At 42.9% G+C, this 22485-nt stretch overlaps 3 protein-coding genes across 3 annotated transcripts; all 3 read left to right on the top strand.

Moving 5' to 3' along the window:
- Positions 1–4786: 4786 nt before the first annotated feature.
- Positions 4787–7755, top strand: LOC107185442. Its single transcript, XM_015573116.1, has 5 exons — positions 4787–5414; positions 5845–6090; positions 6408–6784; positions 6907–7061; positions 7449–7755. Exons 1-5 carry the CDS (start codon positions 4787–4789, stop codon positions 7753–7755), a joined length of 1713 nt encoding a protein of 570 aa, XP_015428602.1.
- Positions 7756–8647: 892 nt separating this feature from the next.
- On the top strand, positions 8648–17066 carry LOC107185365 (receptor-type tyrosine-protein phosphatase F-like). The gene is made up of 30 exons (XM_015573031.1): positions 8648–8864; positions 8946–9098; positions 9171–9451; positions 9543–9735; positions 9806–10156; positions 10601–10744; positions 10816–10971; positions 11043–11186; positions 11263–11381; positions 11454–11637; positions 11704–11765; positions 11841–12039; positions 12123–12241; positions 12306–12495; positions 12565–12864; positions 12937–13175; positions 13231–13842; positions 13937–14202; positions 14276–14570; positions 14640–14727; positions 14798–15009; positions 15083–15223; positions 15297–15494; positions 15565–15761; positions 15836–15942; positions 16023–16237; positions 16308–16322; positions 16454–16608; positions 16682–16817; positions 16899–17066. Exons 1-30 carry the CDS (start codon positions 8648–8650, stop codon positions 16971–16973), a joined length of 5763 nt encoding a protein of 1920 aa, XP_015428517.1. The 3' UTR covers positions 16974–17066.
- A 3135-nt stretch (positions 17067–20201) lies between these two features.
- On the top strand, positions 20202–21461 carry LOC107185364 (probable inactive tRNA-specific adenosine deaminase-like protein 3). The gene has a single exon (XM_015573030.1). The coding sequence runs from the start codon at positions 20202–20204 to the stop codon at positions 21456–21458; it is 1257 nt and encodes a 418-aa protein (XP_015428516.1). The 3' UTR covers positions 21459–21461.
- Positions 21462–22485: the final 1024 nt, after the last annotated feature.

Below are 22485 nucleotides of genomic sequence, written 5' to 3'. Positions count from 1 at the left end.
CGAATACAGTCAACTGGATTAAGACAAGAGAATCATCGATGTCTCCAGCGAAAAGTTCACCGCACCTGTCGCGTGGTAACGCATCGCTGTTTAATTTCCCAGACGCGCATACAAAAATGAAATTATCGAGCTGGATCCCTCCAACGGAAATTGCTCGGACGCTTCCTGCTGCCTCGGAAATGAAAAGCACTTGACCGTGAACGAAATCTACCGGGTGTCACGACAAATACAACGATGATATTCTATTTATTCTAATAATAACCACGGAAAACGTACAGGACAGAATTTTCACTCTTCTCGAGAGGTGTCGTAACCGAGACTGATTTCGCAGCGTCTGCCTGCCCAGACGAGTGATTCCTCTTCAACCGAGCATCGCAAAACCGCGACCGACCGCGTCCTCCGGCGTTAATCCAGTCTTCAATAATTTCCGGGCTGACAGTACGCGAAGCAGCCGGTCAATTATGCTAACCGCCTCGACTTAATTGAAATCTTCGTCCCGCCATCGCCACGGATTTCTTCGTGACTATCGTTCAGACACCGGTGGGCTTGTGCAATCCGTCGGAGCCAACAATGGAACGAGGACGAAAACTCGCAGGAGAGAACGAAGAGGAGCTGCGACGAGAGTGTATCCAATGAGCGTGAACGCGGAACGGTGAATAGGTTTAACAACCCGGTGGTCTACGCGGTCTACGTTGCTTCAGACTTCTATTTTTCTTTCCTAGCCGGCTAAATATTATGCAATCTCGGTCGATTACGAGGCAATGCAATTATCCGAGCGAACACGCGTGTGTCTGCTCCCTGAGCGTTTCCTCAGACTCTGTTTTCTCCAGTTGTTTCTTGCTCCCCCTCCTAGCGAACCACTGCCTGGCTTTTCGACCTCTTGGGAAATCACTGATCCAGTTTCCGTGGAAGAGAATTGTCTTGATTCTGTGTCGATGATAAATCGATTGTCCCCTAGTTCGGATAATATGATTGTGATGGGTTCTTGTTGGAGCGAATAAGGCACTCCTTCTTCCCTAGATAGGTCACTGTCAGTTAATCGAACGCTGGTCCAGCAATTAGCATTGTTATGAACATCGAAGGCTGTGAACGCATTACGCAAACGTATCGTTGACACTCTAGTCGTTTAAAATTCGTTGGTGAGATCCTCCGGGAATAGTCACTATTCATGAAATTTATGTTCTCTTTCAGTAACGTTACGCACACAATACACGTGTTTTGAATTAAGAAAATTCTTGATCAAGATAGTCCCCGGTGTAATTCACGGGGATTATCCGCGGGAGACACTCCGACAGTGACTGAACCGCGAAGACTAGTTCTGGCTGAAATCGCTATGAGATCCTGAACAGGCCTCCCACGCGCCTCTCGGTTCACAGTGAAAGGGACACCGAACGAATAGATGAACCTTCGCGTTGTTACAAGCCTTCTTCACACCACTTTCCGCGGTCGCGAAACGATGTCACGCTCACGAACGTGGAGGAAAAAGCGGTAAGTTTACTCCGCTGCATATTCATAAACCATGCATTATGTAAAACTGTCGTCTGGTGGCTCCAGTTCTCATGCAACCTAGCCCGACAACTGTCTATTGTTTAATGAGCGTAAAATAATTCACAGGAAGATGTGTCAAAATACGTGAATTTCGATAAGAAAGTTTGTAAATATTTTAGTATAGTCTTAGGTCCAACTTTAGGGGCTCGAACAAATCCCAACATGGTCACAAAGGATCGCTCTGACCTTTATTCTTTTACGGTGGAAGCATATAGGCTCGGCAGTCGACCTTTTCACTGAGCTGTTGCCAAACAACGATACAAAGGTGAGTTTACCACCGATTTTTCTATCCGACAAGAAAGGGTTGGAACTTCCAATCGACATCGAGTCGTACGAAGAGATTCCCAGCAACCACCGCTGAGTAATTACGGTAACTGGATGGCCTGCATTAACTGGACAATTAAAAGGGGGATTAATATAATCCGTCGGGGTCAATTGTACCGTTGTAAAACCTTGGTTAGACCGACGGAACAGCGTAAGATCTCATTTCGCATCTTTAATTACGGTTACCGAGGCAATTGTTCCAAATTTTCAGCAGGCATCTGCTTCCATAAACATTGAATTCGACCTTCTGCCCCCATCATCAATGGGAATAATTGAACGGGGACTGGTCGAACATCGGACTGGCAATGGAACAATGTTCGATGACTCAGAGCACACGGGTTCAAACGTCCCGACACAAAAGAGGAACGAAGCACACGTTTCGACGCGTGTCACGTGAATGGCCACGCACGTGCTGGCTCGTGTTTTCCAAATCGATCTCCGGAGGCATCACCGCGAGCAATCACAATCCCGTTTTTCAGATATTCATCATCGAACAAACTATACCGCAAGAACAAATTGTTGAAAAGCATTTCACAAGAAACCTTGTGAAGCTGCTAAAAATTACAATAGAAGCACTGCGCACAAAAAAAAAAGAGAAAACTAAACTTTCTCGATCTTCTGGAAGAGAATTGTTTCGTCGTTGATCGATCGTTGGAGCAGAAAATCTGCTACAACTTTCCTGGCCAATGATCGTTACACCGCGAACGATAACGACGAAACGGCTGTTCAATGGAGCCAATAAGAAGGATCGTTCGAATAAATCGACGATTTTAAATTCGCTTTAATAGAGATACTCTAGTCCTTATCGCTTACGTAAACGAACCAGAAAATATGTTGGCGGCGTTCGAAAGGAAAGTTGATACCGTACTATAGACACTCCTGCCCCCCAATCCTTATTTTCATCGATGGTTCCTTCGCCATTCACCTTTCAATATTTTTACATCTCGATTTCTCGAATCTCCTGGACAAAATCAATCTGTTCGGTGAAGCGTGAAACCAGTCGTTTCTTGTGGAAAACTATCGTTTCCGGCAACGGACACGCTTAATCGTTTATTATAGTCTCTTGGCCAGGCGTTAAAGTCTCCGCGATTTCCTTGCTGTTCTAACGATATCTTCGTTCTCGAGGATCCGTCAATTCTAACGCACGTAGTGTTCTTCGAAACGACTTTTCGGCCGTTAACGCCCGTTTCATCGGTACGTACAGAGCCAACAGTGCATTTGGTGCACGAAGAGTGAGAGATAAAGAGCGCGTTTGTGATCGAAACGCGTTTGTGTTAGAGCAGCTGTTACGACTGGGGCACGCGTCCCAACGGTTCGCGGCAGCTGCCCAGAAAATTATCTATAGTACCCTCGACTGGAGTTCTTTCGCGGTGTATACGTACACGCACACACGCGTAGGCATATTATAAAATATCCTGCTTCACATTACATTTGCAATAAGTATCTCTAACTAATATAGCTCGAGAAACTTCAAAATATGTGCCTAACTTCACTAGATTAGTGTGTATAGTTACATTTTTTAAAAATCGAAGTTCTGTTCCTATTAATATTATTCGACTTCGAAAGGTCATTCAGATTAAAGATTTCAGGCACTATTATCCACAAATTTTTAATTCTTTACTTGAGGCTTTACTACGTTAATAATATCACATAATAAAAAACTTCATCAAAACCTTTTTCTTATTGCATTTTCCAAGTTAAAAGATGCTATAAATGCATAAACATTATTTTTCTATACATTACTTATTTATCGAGAATGGTACATAAACTTGTACCCCTTTGATTATTTAAGAACGACTAACTCAATGTGAATCGTGAGGTATCGCTTCGATACATATGTTACTTGTAAATTAGATATATGTTCAATAAACATTAATAACCGTTGAAAAATATAATCGACAATAAAAACGTACCCGAAACCATTTAAATTGTACAAATTAATACCGGGAGGGATTTAAAGTTTAAATGTCGCGGCCTGAGAGCAACGAGGGCTACTAAGGCGGTCATGTAAATTCCTCGACATACCGTCAAGGGTAGGCACGAACATAGAGAACGTTGGAAGGAACGTACTATAGACGAAAGGGCCCCCACCCTGCGATGGGACAGCGGGCCCGTATTATGTGAACCCTCTGACAACCCCTCAGGTAGCCACGGCGAACGAAACATACACGTACACACGTACACTCGCTGGAAACGCATGGAGAAACGCATGGAGAAACGCCCTTCGTGCATCTGCTCTTAAGGGAACTCGTGTGGCAGTTTGTTGCAGGCGATCGTGCCGCACGGACCGAACGCAATTGCAGAGCATTTGGACTTCGCCCCCACGGACTCGTGGACATTTCAGAGAATATATTCCAAACCCACGAAGCTCGCAGAGACTACAGAAACAAAAAGTGTAGTGTTTCCCTCCGAAAGGTTCCAAACGGTCGCAGGTAGACCTTTTCGGGAACAAGTTTCTCGGACAATGCGTTATATCTGCGAAAAGTGCAAAGGACAACGGATTATCCATCGATAGGAAATGATTGAAAATGTGCAAAATAATCCAAGATCCTTCATTGGACGTCGCCTCGATACCTGTACGGTTGCGTGCCACGGCCATTAATATATACCCTACGACTATCACCCCGCAACCATCTGCAGCCCCTACCTACGTCAGCAACTTCTACATGATCAGCAGAAATCGACGAACTCGCGCTTAAAATCCTCTCTTGCCAGGAGTAACTATATACGCGGGTGACGAACGTATGTCGTGCGTGTCTTAATAGAGAATCATCCATTTACGGTCCCCAGCACGTGAACTATCAATACAGTGTCTCGTGCGTAACCGTAGCAGCCTACGCAACGGAAAAAAACGCGCTACGTTTTACAAGACATTAATCAAAATTTGTACTGTGAGTCCCTAGAACGAAACGAAATGGCTCAGGCGAGTGAACCCGTCCCAGTGCATTGTTACACCAATCCATCGTTTTGTCAACAATCGGAATATATTCCAGAGGATCAAGCTAATGATCTACCGCCACCCCCGCAGTTTCAAAGTACAGACGATCTACCACCTCCGCCACCACCGTTGATCTTGCAGGCGCAATGCAACGGGGGTCAAAGTAATCCTGCATTTCAGGGACACACGGAGGGTAGCAGAATCGAAAATCGTGAGAGTAGAGACAATAGATATTGTTACCTCGAAGAGAACAGGATTTCAAGTCATCGACGATATGCAAGCCTTCCGGTGGAAGAACATCGGCCGACGTACAATCAGCATTCGAGGTACGATTACATACAGGAGGAACAGCAAAGAGGTCAGATCCAACGAAGGGGCTCCTCAAGGTATGAGTTCATTCCGCACCAGCAGGTGCAACAACGTTCCGCATTGTCGGCCAACCAAGACCACGGCCGGGAACCGCAGATGCAAAGTTGCCGGAACAACGCTGGAAGATACGCGGTTGTACCGGGTGATCAAGAGTTTCACGACGAGGAGGCCGTTTGGAGCACAGGGAACAATCACGTTTCCCCCGTACGAAGGCAACACATCGACACACCACAAGGTAAGGCTGGCGAGATTAATCGACGATTAAAATTAGGGGTGGGTTGGAAATGCTCGAAATTCTCGAAACTCGAAGTACTGGTTTTGTATCTGGAATGTTTTGTTTTAAGAACTGAAGTCTCGACACAATTTTTGCATAAATATGGATTGCCCATAGTTAAACCAAACAACAATATATTCACTTGACCCTTCTTCAGCACTAACATTTAATAATTCAGCAGATCCTACTTTTTACTACCACTTAACGATACGTCAAATTCTCAGGAATCGCATGTTCTCGACCAGTATTTCAACAATCACGATCGATCGCCAATTTTATATTTTATATCTTGAAAAACAAATAAAAAACTGTAATTTTTCATCCTGAGCTGGAAATTTTACGGTACTTTACGTCTCGAGATCGCGATAGTTAAGCAGTAGCGTGTTACTAGGTCGTTACAGCAGAGTGCCCCTGCACGAAGAGGACCCTCCGGAGCTACCAGAAAGAAACGGGCAAGAGTTGTCGGTCTCGCCGCGAAACAACTTAGCCACGCAAAAACTTCACGAGATATTGACCACTCCCAGGAAGCCACGATCCAGGTCCGAGGAGAGAACCCTGTCGCCGAAGAGGCAACACTCGTTCAATCAAACCGGTACGCCACAAAGAAGAGCGCTCACTCCAGGTGGTTCGCCAACCGGTATGTATTTCATGGGTGGATTGTGTATACAATGATAGAAGATGTACTTATACCTTCCACGCAACTACGCCATAGATACTACAGTAAAACATCGATGAGTGTTGAAAGACTCCTCACCACTGAGTCTTCAGACGTCATCCCCACCATTAGGGGAGTCCCCCGTAGAAACAATTAAGAGCCCAGTGGTAGAAATGACGTCTAAACACACAGTGCCGATGAGCTTTCGAACACTCATCGATGATTTCCTGTATTAGTCTTCGCGAATTTCATCTAAGCTATATTATATCCTATGTACAATTTACCAATGCATCCTTCAGGACGAACGTTTAGCCCTACCCGCTCTACACCCCAAGGAACACCCCAAAACCGTAGATTCCCGCCAACAGGGCCACAAACTTCCACCCCGAATAAAGAATCCTCGGCCAGAAGGTGTCTACCGTTGCTGGAGAATCCTCCACAGCAGGATGTCTGCCCAGCCAGCAACTGCGGGCGACTTCGATACGTCGGTACCGCTCCAGTCGACCTTCTGTCGATGGGTCACGGCGAGCCACCACCTCGTTACGCGTACATGGATAACGGGCCAGAGTCTATGCCGATGGTGTCCGGTTCGCCGAGGTATCAGGTGATCCCCGCAGGACAGAAACGAAACGGCTACCAAAGCGTGGAAAGCGCGTTCATCGCTCGTACTGCGGTGGTGAGTAAAGGACAGTCCTTCTCGTTTGGTTTAAATGTGTTTCTCTGTGTCGTGATATGACGCAATCGGAGCTGGAAAGGAAGATGTGGTTGGTGATCTAACTTCGTTACTCGGTCGTATAGGTTCCTCCTCTCTCGCCGCCGAACAGTGACGCAAACACAACCTTGGCCAGCGGTTTGGAGAAGAACGATAGGAGAAACGCACCGCTTCTGTTGGCGTTGGTCGGTATCTTGACTTGCGGTCTGGCGTTATATTTATCCTGGACGCAAGGAAGAAGGTACACACGCGTTTCTTTCGCATATATTGAATAATAGAGGAATGTTGTTGAATTTGGTTCATTGCCTACGATGGAAGACTACTACAACTTGTGTCATATGTCTTGCATAAATACTAAGTTAGTTACAGTAAATCCTCGATCAATGTTCGAAGGATTCTCGGCACTGAATATTCAATATTTCATAAGTTAAACCGCATTAAAAAGTCAGCGTTACACCTGAAGACATCTTCTTGTCCTGAACACTCATCGATGATTTACTGCAATGCAATACAACTCGAATTGCTCACGCATAACAAGTTATAGTAGTGATCCATATTTGGTAACCTTCCTCTATTCCTGTGGGAGTAGGGCCGTAACAAGACTGAAGGGATCAATATATATTTCCAGATACTACTACGATAGCGCAGCAGGTTGTGGAGCGTGTTGCACCCTAGCAGGAGCATGTAGAACGTTAAGAAGAACTTGGACTGGACTTGGACTCGCTGGACTTTCAGCGCTGAGCTGCGCAGGACTTCTGTTGCTCGCTGCGAAATCCCCTAAAGCTGGCACCCCTCTACATGATGTTACAGCTGGAGCACTGTGTGGAGTTTCTCTATTGGGCGCTGCTTTGGCGTTGTTAGCTCTTTTGGCGCCAAGATGCAACTTGGGCCGACACAGACGGGTGCATTCCTGGATACCTCGTCTATCGCCTTAAATTAGTTAGTTTCGACACACAGTATTCGTAAAGAAGCAAAACTTGCACACAAAGCTTGCATTTGAATCTCGTTCGTAGTCTAGATATCGATATCGCGATACTCCCTGAAGCCACGTTCATGGTGGTCCTTAGAAACGCATGCGCACGGTAGATCAGGACCTGAAAAAGAGGGCGAAGCTTCGCTTCTGTAAGAGTGCTCTGTGGCGTAGACTGTTCTCGCGAATTCTTGGACGAGATTGCGACTTGTAAAGATCGTTTCGAAAACTTCTCGATAACGTGGAAGCTATCTTTATTTATATACATGGTTTTTAATCCAGCACGAACGAAATCCTAGTCTGCTTTTTCATTGGGTGTACAAGAGGGTATTTTAAGTCGGTGGCGTCTATACATAGGACTTTTACAACGAAACCAAATAAATTTGTAATATGTATTCTGTAAGTTGTAAGATTTTCAAACGTGCTCGTAATATGTACCTAACCGTAAGACTGTATACCCCGAAGATGGACAATTATGTAGGTACCGAGTATATACATATATATATTTTGTACTGATTCTCGAATAAAAATTCATCCAACAATCACGAAGTCTGATCCATTTTAGCGAAACGCAATTTACGACCATCTTTGTCTACGGTTAACGGATGTGTTCCTTGTCGTAGATATGCCGAAAGGAAATCGACTTCCTTTGCGTCACGCAGAATTTCACATTTTCAAGTTTCACGCGAGCCAAACGCACGCTGTTGCGCGGCGTAACGACCCCAGAACCGTAATACCGTAATAATAAAATGTTGTTACGTGGAGAAACCACTGTGAAGGTGATAGTGCAATAACAATTGATCGACCGTTCGATTCACAACGTGAAATTCTGGAGTCTCAGTTCGGAGAGCTCGATAATGAGTGCATTAGGGATACTGTTTCTTGCGTTACAATGTTCTGTTGTGTCTGGAAGATTGACCACCCTCAGAGGAAAAGAGTCAAAGTATAACTCCTCGCCCGATAACAGAAAGTTACTGTGCGTGTCGGAAGACGATGGCGGCGGTTTAATATGGAACAGTAATTTAAACTGGCTTTATAGTTCTTATCAGTTTTCTGATAGAAAAGAGATTACCGGTAAGTTTAACGAGCATTGAAACTATTTCAACAAGAAAGTGTACACTCGGAATGAAAACTAGAATGTAACATAAATTTCAGCTTTTAAAAGTTTGAAGGAAACTCAAAAAGGGCAAATAGATTGCGATTTAAATCCGTACGAGAAATGCACAAGACTATGGAGTACAGTGGGATGGAACATAACGAATTCTACAGAAACGCCCATGGGTCCCGTGTTTGATCGTCGATGGGAAGGTTCGATTTTGGCGGATCGATCGATATTAGGAAAATATATATGTAGTCTGAATTTAATATTTGAATTTGTAGGATTCGTAGAGTACAACAACTTTAATACACCGACTGAATACCGTTTTATGGGTAAAGTGAGAAAGTCGGGAGCATTTGCGGTCTCTATTCGAGGATCTCGAGACGCTCATATATTGCTTTGCGAGACTGAGAGTTACAAAACTCATTTATGTTACTGGATGATCATCGGTGGATGGGAGAACACTAAATCTGCGATTCGAAAATGTGCGAATGGCGTACCGAATTCACCCATGTATCTCACGAGCGATCCAACATGTGCTCCCTTAAGGGTTTCTTATATTGTAATTTCTTTCAAATTTCAATTACGCTCAAATATTTTCATTTCTAAATCACTTATTGCGAATGTACATATATTTCTTACTTGTAATACAGCATCAACCACTTTCCCGGACCGAATGGAGAACGTTTATTGTGACATGGAACGAGAACATGAGAAAAATATTATTGTACGATACAGAAAAATTGATTCTAACTTTCGAGGATACCGACAAGCAATCAAACTCGAATGTCAATTACAATCTGTTTATAAGCAGCAACGCCATAATACAATTTCGATTTCACACATGTAAGCGCCGAACGTGTGATTCGATTTAAACAACATGGGAAACTTTATAACTGAATAGATTGTATTCCAGACAATTTCATTCATACAAACAATCCGGAGGCGACCCTTACAAGTCCCGCATTCTTTCTAAGCGCCACAAGTCTTTGTATAGAAATGATTATTGGCTTGTGTGTAGAGTGTAAAATGGAACTGGCCTTAATAAATTCTTTGACGAAAAACAAGGAAGAAAGTTTAGCAATAATAAGTGGATCCACAGTAACCGCCGCTCATGGATTGGCCATGTGGCAATACATTCGAATAAATCGAACGATCTCGTCCAACTATGAAACGTATGTGGAAGTGAAAATGATCCCGATGCTGGATCGGACAAGTGCCAACCCATTGTGGGCTGTAGCAAATTTTCGCGAGTGTCCACCAATAGGTATGTTTGAAACTGATCAATGAAACTTCGATGAATTATATACAAGATGTCCTACCTAACATGAGCACCTTTAATATCTCACCTGTTTTTGACGATAGAAAAATACTATTTGGTTAGGAGGGACAAGAAGAAAATGTTTCTGATAAAGGTCACACTTTCGTTGGTCATTGGATTGGTTTTCACCTCAGCTACTACACTACGATGATAAAAATACATAGTCCCGTTTAAAAAAACATCGATGACGAAGTTTCGAAAAATATGACCTTGAGAAAAATTCTTTGCTTATCACAGCATTTTCCCCTTCCAATCTAATAATACTTTCCTCTCACATTTATTTCTATCATCAATACTAAATGAGATATTAAAATGCTCCCATCAGGTAGTACGATACCCCTGTGTACGAGAGAATCTGTAATAATTACGGTATCGTATTCGGGTATGTAGGTTCCGTGCGAATTGGTAGTATAGTAGCATCGCAAGATTACAATAATGGATTCTTTTGGCCGGATGTCACCTGCCAGAAACTCTTTTACAATGAAAGTATCGTCGTAAATGCGGCGCTGAATGCCGTGCGAAACGTAACATTCGGTATCTAATGGTTGATATTATTTCCGCGAATATCGTCGGTGCCAATAGTGATTCGTTTGTCCCCGTCGCAGATGACTTGGATTGCCCTGATGGAATGGTGGGACCGTACTGTTCCATCAGCTGTCAGAATCATTTGGGAAACGACGAAACCTGCCAGAATACTGTGATCTGCGAGAAAGCAGGTTGCACGTGTCCGCCCGGCTTCATCAATGGATATTGCAACAAACGTAAGAATTATCGCAGTAAATACGTGTAACAAAAGTTCTAAGATGCCTTGTTAAATAAACTTTATTTGCAGGTTGTTCTAGCAATCAGTATGGACACGATTGTAAATATACTTGCGGCTCGTGCAGGCAACACGGATGTAATTTTAGGAACGGAGATTGTGAAAATGGTTGCGATAATGATAGCGGATACAAAGTACCGCCTCTTTGTCAAATAGGTAGATAATCGTTGTGCACGATAAAAGAAATTCACCATGATTAAACGATAATCGTTTCTATATTCCACCTCCCAAGGTATTAATGGACCACCGCCACCGACAATTGATTTTATTAATGAGACTACCGTCCGTGTTGTTCTACCGATGAAAGATGAATACAAATTGGTACGGTGTGTTTACGAATTTTCTATACAGGTAATTCTAATAATGGCTAATAACGTAAATACCGCGAGATAACGGCTCTAATGGAATTTATGAGTTTGCCAGAAAGAAGGAGAGAGGAAAATTAATTATATAAGAGACAACGAAGTATCTGTAAATAGTACTGTCATTACTGGATACACCGATCGCTTACAACCTGGTGTTTCCTATCAAATTTGGTGCAATCTGCATGTCAACGATTACGGGAAAATTGATGGGAAATGGACGAACTTCACAACTAAATGCACACGTAAGGCATTATTATATGTAATTTTCAGTAAATGTAGAATCTGTTAATATAAAATAAATTTTTCAGCTTTCGACTTTGAAGTGGAACAGAGGAATACGAGCTTAATATTGAAGAAGAGTCCACAAACCGTATGTAATCAGCTTGATCCTCAGTAAATTACATTCTGAAAATACAATATATTGGTAAGAAGTGTTGATTTTCAGGACGCTCCGTACCCTTGCCCAGCCGAGTGGTACGATCTCGATTTCGAAAACGGTGAAACGCACGCAAAGATTACTAAGGGGATTCTGAGTCACTTGCCACACGAATTTGTAGGTTTGGAACCGTATACACCCTATAATATCACAATCAGTAAAGGGTCGAAGACATATTTTTCTCAAGCAATCCGAACTCTCGAAGCAGGTGAATAGAGACTGAATATCATGCAACCAGCTTCGAATGTTTCAATTGACTAGGCGTTTGAAATAGCTGTTCACATTTAACAGCACCGACTGCCGTGAGAAAGATTCAACTGGACTGGATTTCAAACAAAGAAGTGACAATAATATGGGGCCGTCCTGGGCGTGCAAATGGAATCATAAAGAAATACGAAATTACAATGCAGGTAATGAAATAGGCAAAAGCAAGAAACAATGGATGTATAGAAATAATTGTATTATAATTCTTAGATCGCAGAGTATTATGGTTGCAACGTTCTGGGCAGAAATTTTCCAAAGAAGAATCGTACATTATTCAGTGAGGTCACCAGCATAAGATACCCAGACCTTACTCCGTATGCTACATATATTGTATTCATATCGGCCTGTACTTCTTACTGTGGCCCCGTCCAAAAATACACGTTTCAGACCCCAGAATCTGGTAAGCCAGTGTCAAAACTTTTTACCAAACAAACGTTTTCATTGAATAACCCACGAATTCACTCTGTAGAAATTCCGACTGAAACATTTAGCAATTTACGACAACAGAACTATTGGCTAACGTGGGATCCACCGAACGATTGCACCACAATTTCTGGTCCATTGTACTCGAGAATTATCATTAACGGTATCAGCGAATCCGTTATGAATTTGAGTGTTACGAAACAAACTTGGAATCAGAGAATCGATTGCGAACCGTTCCTTTCCGGTGCGGAAACGTACGAGGCACAGGTTTATGTTATCAGAGGTTACAATAAAAGCCACAACGAATTGCTTTCTCAAAGAATCACTTTCACCACCCCGCCAAAAGGTACGAAACGTTTCACGATTTCGCGATCGACAAGACTTTTTAAATCGCTAACCACTATTTTATTTGTAACAGCCCCGCCACCCGTTGAAGAACTAGAAATATATGAACACGATACTAGGAATAACATCATTTACTTAAGATGGAAAAAACCGAAAGTACCCACCAACGGGAAAATAGGGCATTACATCGTGAAAAATAAGAGACGTACTTTATTGATAGTATTACCAACGGAATATTGCGATCTTTGGGATCGAGGCGGTTATCTCTGCGCGAAAATAGAGTATTTCAGGTCAACGATAAGACAAATTTCGGTGAGCAAAGAATAGAATCTGCTATTTAAACAACACTATTAATCTGAATTTACAGGTTTCAGCTGTAAATGTAAATGTTTCTACACCCGGCGACGCAGTAGACCTGTCAGTTACTGTCGATAAAAACCCGCTGATGCCTGAAATTTTTCACGTTGAGGCCCTCGCGAAAGGTGTCGTGAACGTAACCTGGTCACATCCGTGGAGAACAGGTAGAGGGCTTGAGACATTTCTGATCAATATACAAATGATATCGTCAAACCTCAGAACACAAAGTACCGCATCACAGTACAATATATACGCCCAGTATTTCGTTGAAAAATACCAGGTTTGGTACAACTATCAGTTATACTTATTGCCATCATCCACTTACAAGATCACGATTTTCGCCAAGACGATCGATCAGACTTATAGTGGAGAAAAATCAACGATAGTGGAAACACCTCTGGCAATGGAATTTGAGAGTGAACCAACATTCGAAGTAAGTGCAGCAGATTCAACGGTACTGTTGCACATACCTGTTGTTCTAAACGATACAAAAAATAGTATAACGTATGTAGCTGTGGAAGGACCACATCCCTGTAACAATCACGCGAAATTGAATACTTTTCTTTCCGCGAAAGCGGGTATCAAAGATCACGATATGTCGTGGCGAGCCGCCATGTTTTCGGTCAGTATCTCTGAATAAAATTGTTAATTGTTATTTAATAAAATCATTTATTGTTATATGTATAATCGTGAGAAACACGTTTTCTATGGGATAGACGGACAAATTCGCTGGTAAAACATTCGTGGTAGGCGACAATAAGATCTACGACGGTAGCATAAACTGCCCGTTGAAGTCGCAGGAATCCTATGTGGTAGCGGTTATTTTGCAAACCGAGGAAGAATCGATGAACAGTCAGTTCAGCGCCGTGAAAACAATGTCGATACAAATCGGCGAGGTACCGAAGCGACACGACGAAGCGTGGCTCGTTCCCACCGCAGTAATTCTCGTCGTTTCAGTTGCGGGTTTCTACTATTATCGAAGGTACAGATGATTTTAATGATAATCAGTAAAGTTAATGTAATGTGAATTCCTTAATTTATCGCGTATTCGACAGGAGAAAAAGGGAACCACTGAAAAACGTGATTCTTCAGGAAAACATGGCATTGCCACAGACAACGGAAAATCGCGACGACATAGCGTCGTTAAATTCCAATCGAATTTTATGCACCACGCCTATACCTCCGAAGAAAGAGTGTTTATTAAGCGCTAGCACGTCCGTACAAAATTTTCCAGTGCCTGCGAACGAATTTGATGGGAAAGAGGAAAGAACGTCTCTGGTACATGTGAAGGATTTCGAAGATTACGTGAAACATGCCAATGATTCTGGACTCCTCGAGAAGCAATACAATGTAAGTATTTCTTATTCATAAGTGAACAATTTCGTTATTAATGTTAACGATTATTTAATATTTCGAAAGATACTGCCCAGAGGACAAACGAAACCATGGGATTACGGGAAGCTACCACAAAACAAACCAAAGAATCGGTACGGAAATCTCATAGCATGTACGTAGAAGTTTCCCTTTAACGTTTCAATAACCTCAGTGGACTTGATACATTTAGTCATATTTCATAGACGATGAGAATCGTGTGATACTGGAGAAACTTCCGCAAGAGCCTCACTCCGATTACATAAACGCTAATTACATCGACGGTTACAAGAAAGAAAAGTGTTACATAGCCACCCAAGGGCCGAAACCGAATACAGTGAACGACTTCTGGAGGATGATCTGGCAGGAAGAGACTCTTATCATTTGCATGCTGGCTAATGTGGTTGAGACTGGAAAGGTTTGAGTTCTCCCAATGTTACGAAACTACCTAAATTCGATAGAATGATGGACGATAAAACGTATTTTAATAGACGAAATGTGAACAATATTGGCCAGACATTGGAAAGAAAAAGAAGTACGGCGATCTACTGGTGTTCAACGCTAAACACACTGTATTCGCAGATTATACATTCCGTGTACTCCACGTGACACGCGACGAAGAGACCCGTAAGGTAGCCAATCTCACTAAAGATCAATTCAAGCGAATCAGCGAATTATTCATCTCGAATGGCGTTTAAAAATTAGGTCGAGCATTTGCATTACACAGCATGGCCAGACCACGGTGTGCCGTTCTCCACGCATTCTGTAGTGACGTATTTAAAGAAGCTCTTGGCAACGTCACCCGGAAACGGACCTGTGGTGGTTCATTGTAGCGCAGGCGTCGGCAGAACTGGAACTATAATTTTGTGCGATATTTGTCTGCGGCGGGCTGCCGCCGAGAAGGTAAAAAGAATTCTCAAAAAACAAAAACCATTCCCAAAATGTCCAAAAGAATACTTGAAAATGTCTCCAGGTAGTCGACGTGTTCGCTGAAACAGAATCGATCAGAAGTCAAAGGGCTAACATGGTCGATACCAAACAGCAATATGTCCTAGCTCATTTAACTCTAGTAGAGTGTCTACTTTCGATTTCAACGTCACTGCCATGCGATGAAACTCTACCGTCCAGGATTACAGAGCTGAAAAAACAATTGACGATTCAACAACAAAGGTAATGTATCTATCCGCCTAGAAAGACGGGATTCGAATACTTAATCGACATATAAAGGGAACAAAATTTATCAGTTTGGAAAAGGGGACCTGGCAAGACGAAGCCCTCAGGCCATCGACCATTCAAGTGTCACTGTCAGAACGCAACCTTGCCAAACACAGATTCCCAGAATTGGCTTCAGGTTCAGAATGAAACATCTCTCTACGATTTCCACCTGTTCCGAAGACGCGACTGCACTAACGCAATGATTCTTCTTTGCAGTGAAAGTGAACAGAGTGTATTTGAAAAGATATCCGCCGACAGATGAGTACAGCGATTACATATGCGCTGTGCCTGTGGATGGTGTCAGATTACAGAATCAGTATTTTGCAACGCAACTGCCGTTACCTGGTACTTTGGGCGATTTTTGGAGACTGGTGGCCGAATACAAAGTCGAATTGATCGTCATGCTGCAACCACCTGATCCCGAGGACACGGTCAGCGAATTTCTATAGTTTATACGAACCAATATCCATCCGGTATATTGCAGAATTTATTATTTTCCAGACTTGTTGCCCGATCGTTCCATGTGACTTTTCGATAGATACGAATATTCCACGACGCAGAAATTGATTCTCGTCGATAATACAACGGTAAGCAAACGAATTCGTGATCGACTGTCGATTCTACCGATTGAGTATATTGCATTTCAGAAACCAGTTGCAGAGCAACAAGTAACAATTTTATCCTGTACGGAATGGAAAGCTGGCAGAAAGCAGAATCCACCGACGACGATTGCTTTAGTGACACTGTGGCAAGCCACAGAGAGAATCGCGAGGGGAGATGAACCGACTGTCGTTCTCTGCCAGTAAGATTTCATAAAGTTCTCTAAAGAAATCAATTAGCGTGATGCTCATTAAAGTGTTCCTGTGTTCATTTAGCGACGGTGTAACTGCATGTGGACTTTATTTAGCCTTATGTTTCCTCTTGGAAAGAATGGCAGTGGAACGAGAGTGCGATGTATGCTTATCTATCCGCGCAGTTAGACGATCGAGAGAGGATTTCGTAGAAAGTTTGGTAAGCCTGATATCGAATTACCGATATATTAATAAATATCCTGTACATTCAAATTCATTTATACCCCCGTTGTCATTGCAGGAACAATTGGAATATTTGTACGACGCTGCGATAACGTATTTGAAGTACTTCGAAACGTATGCAAACTTCACTTGAATAATCCCGCCCTTCGTCGATCAGTCGGTTTGTAGTGTGAATCGATTCGAATCGATATTCGAACTGAGACGGCTTTCTCGATATGTGTGTCGCCCGACCCATCAATTATACCGTTACGTAATTAATACTGACTTACCTGGCTCTCGATTTTCCCGTTTTCCCGTGCTTTCCACAGACACAAGGCAAACAACTTTCATTCCCACGAACGTTATCGTGATTTATCATAATTACATACAGCATTGACCTCGCTGTATAGTGATTCCCCTAACCCCCCTCCCTTCCCTGCATTTTTCATATCTGCACTTCATACGAAGAAGCGTCTTCGTCTCGTTAAGTAATCGTAATAACGGTTAACAGGAGCATAAAAGTTTCATGTCGACGTTTAATCATCGATCTCAATGTAGGAGAGATCATTTACAATGCGGACAGTTAATTCAAATGGTACTCACCGAACGCCGAAAGCAGCGACGCCATTAGCTATATGATTTTCGCAGGAATTTTCGCCGGGCGGAACCATTTCTTCTTTGACGACATATCAAACACTCCGATCGAAACACTTAAATAAAATAAAATTCGCCGGTTTTAGCAACCATCAAAAGTTGATACTCGGTTCAAATTCAAATACGTGTCCAATGAAAGCAGTATTATAGCATACGGAATTCGAATTGGACTGTAACGAATTTGAACGGAGCATGAAAACGCGGAACACGCGAATTGGAACGACCGTTAGAACTCCGGTCTACCCAGACAAAAAAAGTATTCATTACAAATATGATATTGAATATTAAGTTTTCCGTGAAACGGCGATCCATATTAAAGAACTTTGGGAACTTTTTGGAATAGTATCGGAAGAAATTACTATGCATTAACTATCGAATTTGGCGCGTAAGTGTGATACGTTTAATTGCGTTACGCGCGTAAGAAGTTCAACGAACGGGATACTTACATTTCGCATGATTTTCTGTTGCCTTGCATTCAGAAAAACCATCGATTGGCGTATTTTCTTGAAGTACGGCATCGGTAGATACGACGAGTCGTTAACGGGATTGAATAATTACATTTTACGAAAGAAGAAAAGAAAAAGAAACTGCGCGTACCGCGGGCGTGCTTCCCTTCCTCCAGTCCGCGAGCTTGTGCCGTTGACCGTCAGAGGGTGTGAACGTCGCTTCGATAACTCGCAAACTCGAAAGGTATAAGTCGACCTCCTCTAAACGTCCATCTCCGCGGATATTTTCACGTGTGTTTTCGTCGTGTTCGTGTGTCGGTTGATCGAGTGCGGTGTATCCAGAGATTTCGCAAAAGGTGTGGCTGACAGGAACGGTTTTTTCCTTCGATTGTCGGTAACGGGCAGAGTCTAGCAAGAGGAACGTGGCGTAAAGAAAGTGCATTCTCACAGCAGCAGGTAAGAAATTTTCATTGCTTCCGATGTTGCGCCCGTAAAGAAAGAGCAAACACGTGTACTTCATATGTCACGTTCATGTTCCACATTTGTCTCACAACGCCGATTGTCTCCTCCCTCGATCGAGATTGTTTGTTTTGTTTGACAAGTTGCGGGTCACGCGTGTCAGGTCTCGTTTCAAGGCCAGGGAAGACATATTGGCGCGTGAACTGGACCTATTGAAAACGCGAATCGCTCCGACAGAACGAAAACACGATTTTTCGATCTGCCAGTGCATATATACGACTTTAAATCGGTTGCATCTGTCACTCGGTTCGCAGAGTGCATTCGCCTGACGAGTTTACGTTTGCGTGTGCTGCGTCACTCGACTCGTTTGTTGTTCCTTTTCTATTATATAAGGAACACGCTTTGCACGAATGTGCCACCACCATCTTGGCGGACGCGGCGCAGCGGGAAATTTGATTCGTGAGAATGACATTCTATACCGATACAATCGTTCTAATACAGTTTCGATTAGGTTTTGTAAACAATAGTAAAGACATTGTTAAAACATTTGACGTTGTACATGATAAAATTCCTTTCGTGATTACATTTGGAGAAGTTACAACATATTCAATAATTAGTTGACATCAAATTTTACTGTTTGTGTTTTTTGAGAATGTATACTGAAGTTCTGATTCGTTTAATGACCAGCTTTAACAATAACCCCGTATTCACGGTATGCCATTACGCTATGAACGTTTTATAATTTAATCTGTCATGTCCACTCATTTATCCATTCACAGACCATCCGACCGTGGCATATTTTCCTCCCGCTGGCTAATACGCTTTAAGAAGTCACTTCCTAACCAGCGTCATTAAATCGCGTTTTCATTACTAATGAAACTTCTCGTTTAAAATACAATATAAAATTTAACAATCCGTCGTATTGGATACTTGAGTAATTGTTCCGTAGGCTGTCTTAACTTTCTCTCGAAACACTGATGTTCCAAAGTATATTCGACCCAGTTGGACGGCGACAGCTTCAATAAACTTACTTTACGTGATATCTTGGTATCTGATAATGGATACGATAGTATTGTGTTCACAGATATTTCCCCAATATCATTTAGATTTTGTGAATCCCAGAAATTCTGTTCCGAAAGTAATAGATCATTCCTTGTATAGAACACTTAGTATTTCATAAATTTTCTGAATCGTTTAAAGCCACAGAATATAGTTCGTATATGTGTATAATCATACAATCTGTTAAACGGGAATTTGAACGTTAATAGTATTCGTGCATTGCGTTATTGTTTCGCGCCACAACGATCGAGTTTCGATTTTATTGAAAAGCGATCACAGCTTTAGCGGCATGGCAACAAAGGCCTAACTCCTTCTGTCCGCGAATCGACGTCGTACAATTGCGCCTAACTCCGACAATCGATCCGACCGTGGCCCAACTTGACAGCAATTTAAAATCGCTTCTCCTGCGTACCGTATCAAGTGCACCGGCCACGAGCAAAGATTCTCCCGCGAAGCGCCACTCACCGATGATTCTTCCGTCACTTTTGCGGATGTAAACGGCATACCGTGTTTCCTCCACGAGTGACGAGCGAGAAAGTGCCCCGAGCGGATCATTAACGAACAGCTTTCGCTGTGATTTTACGTCGTCGTTCGAAGTCGGTCCCCGTCAAAGCTGACGATGAAACGTGAAGATGAAATACTAGATAATGTTCAATAAACACCCCATCAAACCTGTTACGTACCGTGATCTTCGAATAGAAGAAGATAAATTCATGGACAAAGATGGTTGAACGTAAAGTGAAGGCACCGTCTTTTCAGGGAATATGGCGATTATCTCGCCGAAACGTGCCAAGGAGGACAAAACGGAAACCATGACGCGAAGCTGGACAGCGAAACCGATTTTAAGCTCGGAGTTCACGAACGATCCACCTCTGGAAGACATCTACGTGGGTCTACTCCGACAGAAGAAGGATATTTCGACAGCTATTCAGACTATATCGTCTATCTTGCCAGGACTTAGTCATCTGAAACGTTGCTCCTCGAATAAACTTCTATTGGCACCTCTGAAATCTTTAGATCTCCTAGCAAAATCGGAAGAATCGTCATCAGAAGAACGTACTTTGACCCAAGACGAGCTAAAGGCCGTGTTAAAGAACAGAGAGTTTGATCTAACTTTATTGGAGGATGATTTCCAAATAATAAAGATACCAAGTATACCCGCAAAAACAAAAGCTCAGGCAGCGCTAGCCTCGAAAATATGGCCATTAAATTTCCACCCAGATCCTAACATCGAAAGACTCATCGACGGTTCGATTTTCACAGAGCACCAGTTGGAACAAATCGAAAGATACATGAAAGTCGCAGTGGAAGCGGCCAGGTTAGAAGCTATTGGTACAAAGAACTGTAACGGTAGTGCAGTAATCGTCGATCCGGAAGACGGAAGAATCCTGGCAATATCCGCGTCGAGAATCAATCAACACCCGATGTGGCACGCAGCTATGCTGGCGGTGGACCTTGTCGCTAAACTCCAGGGTGGTGGTGCTTGGAAGTTGGACGAGAAACTCGAGAAAAATCTAACCGAATCAGAAGCTTCAAATCCCACCGATAAAAGGGGCAACGAATACTATGCAGCGAGAGAAAAAAGGATCAAAAGAATATATATCGAGCAAGCACCTCTTTGTTATCCAGAATCATTGTCCACTATTCGTTTACCAAAAGAAGAGCCTCTGAAGTCGACCGTCGTTCAACGAGGAAGAAGAAACAATGTCTCCAAAACGATATACTTAGAGGAATCGGAAAAGACCGGGGAGGATATCGAGAAATGCGGACCTTATCTCTGCACAGGATACTGGACCTTTCTGCTCAGAGAACCTTGTCCCCTCTGTGCGATGGCTCTAGTGCACTCAAGAGTATCGAGGATATTTTACGGCGTATCGAATGAATATACGGGAATATTAGGTTCCAGGGCTGTTTTACACGCTGTGCCAGGGTTGAATCATCGTTACCAAGTTTGGAGCGACGTCCTGGAAGAAGAATGCAGACAAGCATTCGATGAAATCCAGCATAGAAACGTGGATTGACTTACTAGACGTTTTTAATCACAATTGATCGTAATTTTCTAACGACAGATTCAACTAGAAAATTCAGAGAAACTATAATTGTACCGACAAACGTTCCTACACACACCACTTGCATTTTGTAAAAATCAAACGGAGGATGATACGAGTTATTCGGTTCGTTTGAATGGAGAACGTAATTGATGCTGCATGATTTATCGATTTCCTAGCGATGGTACACGCGAGAGATACAGCACGTACAATCATGAAGTCGACCGGCGATGCTGCGGCGTAGTTGTAACTACCGGTTTACAATTTCAATCGGAGTCAGGCGGTGCACAGGAGATGTTACACGTGGTTGGACCGTGTGATCGCCTATTATAAGGCAGATATACGTACGACCTTGATGTCTTGGTATAATTTGCGGGAATAGAGATATGTGTCCGGGTCCGCAGTCATTTCACGAGGCGAGTTAGCACTTATACTCCCCGTTACACAATGACGCATTGCCCCGGTCGAGGATTGAGAAAATCATTTTCGTAAATTCGTATCGTCGGTGTCGTTTCAATTAAACAAACTTAAACGACACTCTGGTCGCACTGTAAATTTCCTGGCTGAGACCAGTATAAGAATTCTTAAACGCTGATCAACGGTCGGATCAGGACAAGCAACGTGCAGTTTTAATTAATCAAGACGGTTAAAAGCATCGCGTCAGAAGTAAAAAATATCCACGCGACTATATTCAAACGACGCTCGAGATCATCGAAGCTGGAATTGTCGACGTAACCTGCACGGCGCCGCGGTATAAAAAAAAAAAAAAATCATTTATTCTCTCTGCTGTCGACGCGTGTCTACGACGGGCGAAATCTAAAGTGACGGGCATTGCCGTCCCGTGGAGGAGCGTCGGACGAATCAATGACACCGAAAGTTAATTCTATTAGGTATCCACGCGAGTCGATCGGTCTGATCCGAAAGTGTTACCCCTGCAAAACGTACAGGCTGACGGTCACGCGAGTAAATAACCTCGTTTGTTTGAAGAGGAGACGACCGG

Source organism: Dufourea novaeangliae, unplaced genomic scaffold (assembly GCF_001272555.1).
Source record: "Dufourea novaeangliae isolate 0120121106 unplaced genomic scaffold, ASM127255v1 scaffold57, whole genome shotgun sequence".
In the NCBI taxonomy this organism is placed as follows: domain Eukaryota; kingdom Metazoa; phylum Arthropoda; class Insecta; order Hymenoptera; family Halictidae; genus Dufourea; species Dufourea novaeangliae.
The sequence above is the reverse complement of the archived record's forward strand: the minus strand, read 5'-3'. Positions and strand labels throughout refer to the sequence as shown.

Bases quoted from the DNA above. Each gene is read 5' to 3' on its own strand.
- LOC107185364 (XM_015573030.1), top strand. From the start codon at position 20,202: ATGGCGATTATCTCGCCGAAACGTGCCAAGGAGGACAAAACGGAAACC.
- LOC107185442 (XM_015573116.1), top strand. From the start codon at position 4,787: ATGGCTCAGGCGAGTGAACCCGTCCCAGTGCATTGTTACACCAATCCA. The intron at 5,415-5,844 runs GTAAGGCTGGCG...GCGTGTTACTAG, and splicing joins ACACATCGACACACCACAAG to GTCGTTACAGCAGAGTGCCC. The intron at 7,062-7,448 runs GTACACACGCGT...ATATATTTCCAG, and splicing joins TCCTGGACGCAAGGAAGAAG to ATACTACTACGATAGCGCAG.
- LOC107185365 (XM_015573031.1), top strand. From the start codon at position 8,648: ATGAGTGCATTAGGGATACTGTTTCTTGCGTTACAATGTTCTGTTGTG. The intron at 9,452-9,542 runs GTAATTTCTTTC...CTTGTAATACAG, and splicing joins CCTTAAGGGTTTCTTATATT to CATCAACCACTTTCCCGGAC. The intron at 13,843-13,936 runs GTCAGTATCTCT...TCTATGGGATAG, and splicing joins GGCGAGCCGCCATGTTTTCG to ACGGACAAATTCGCTGGTAA.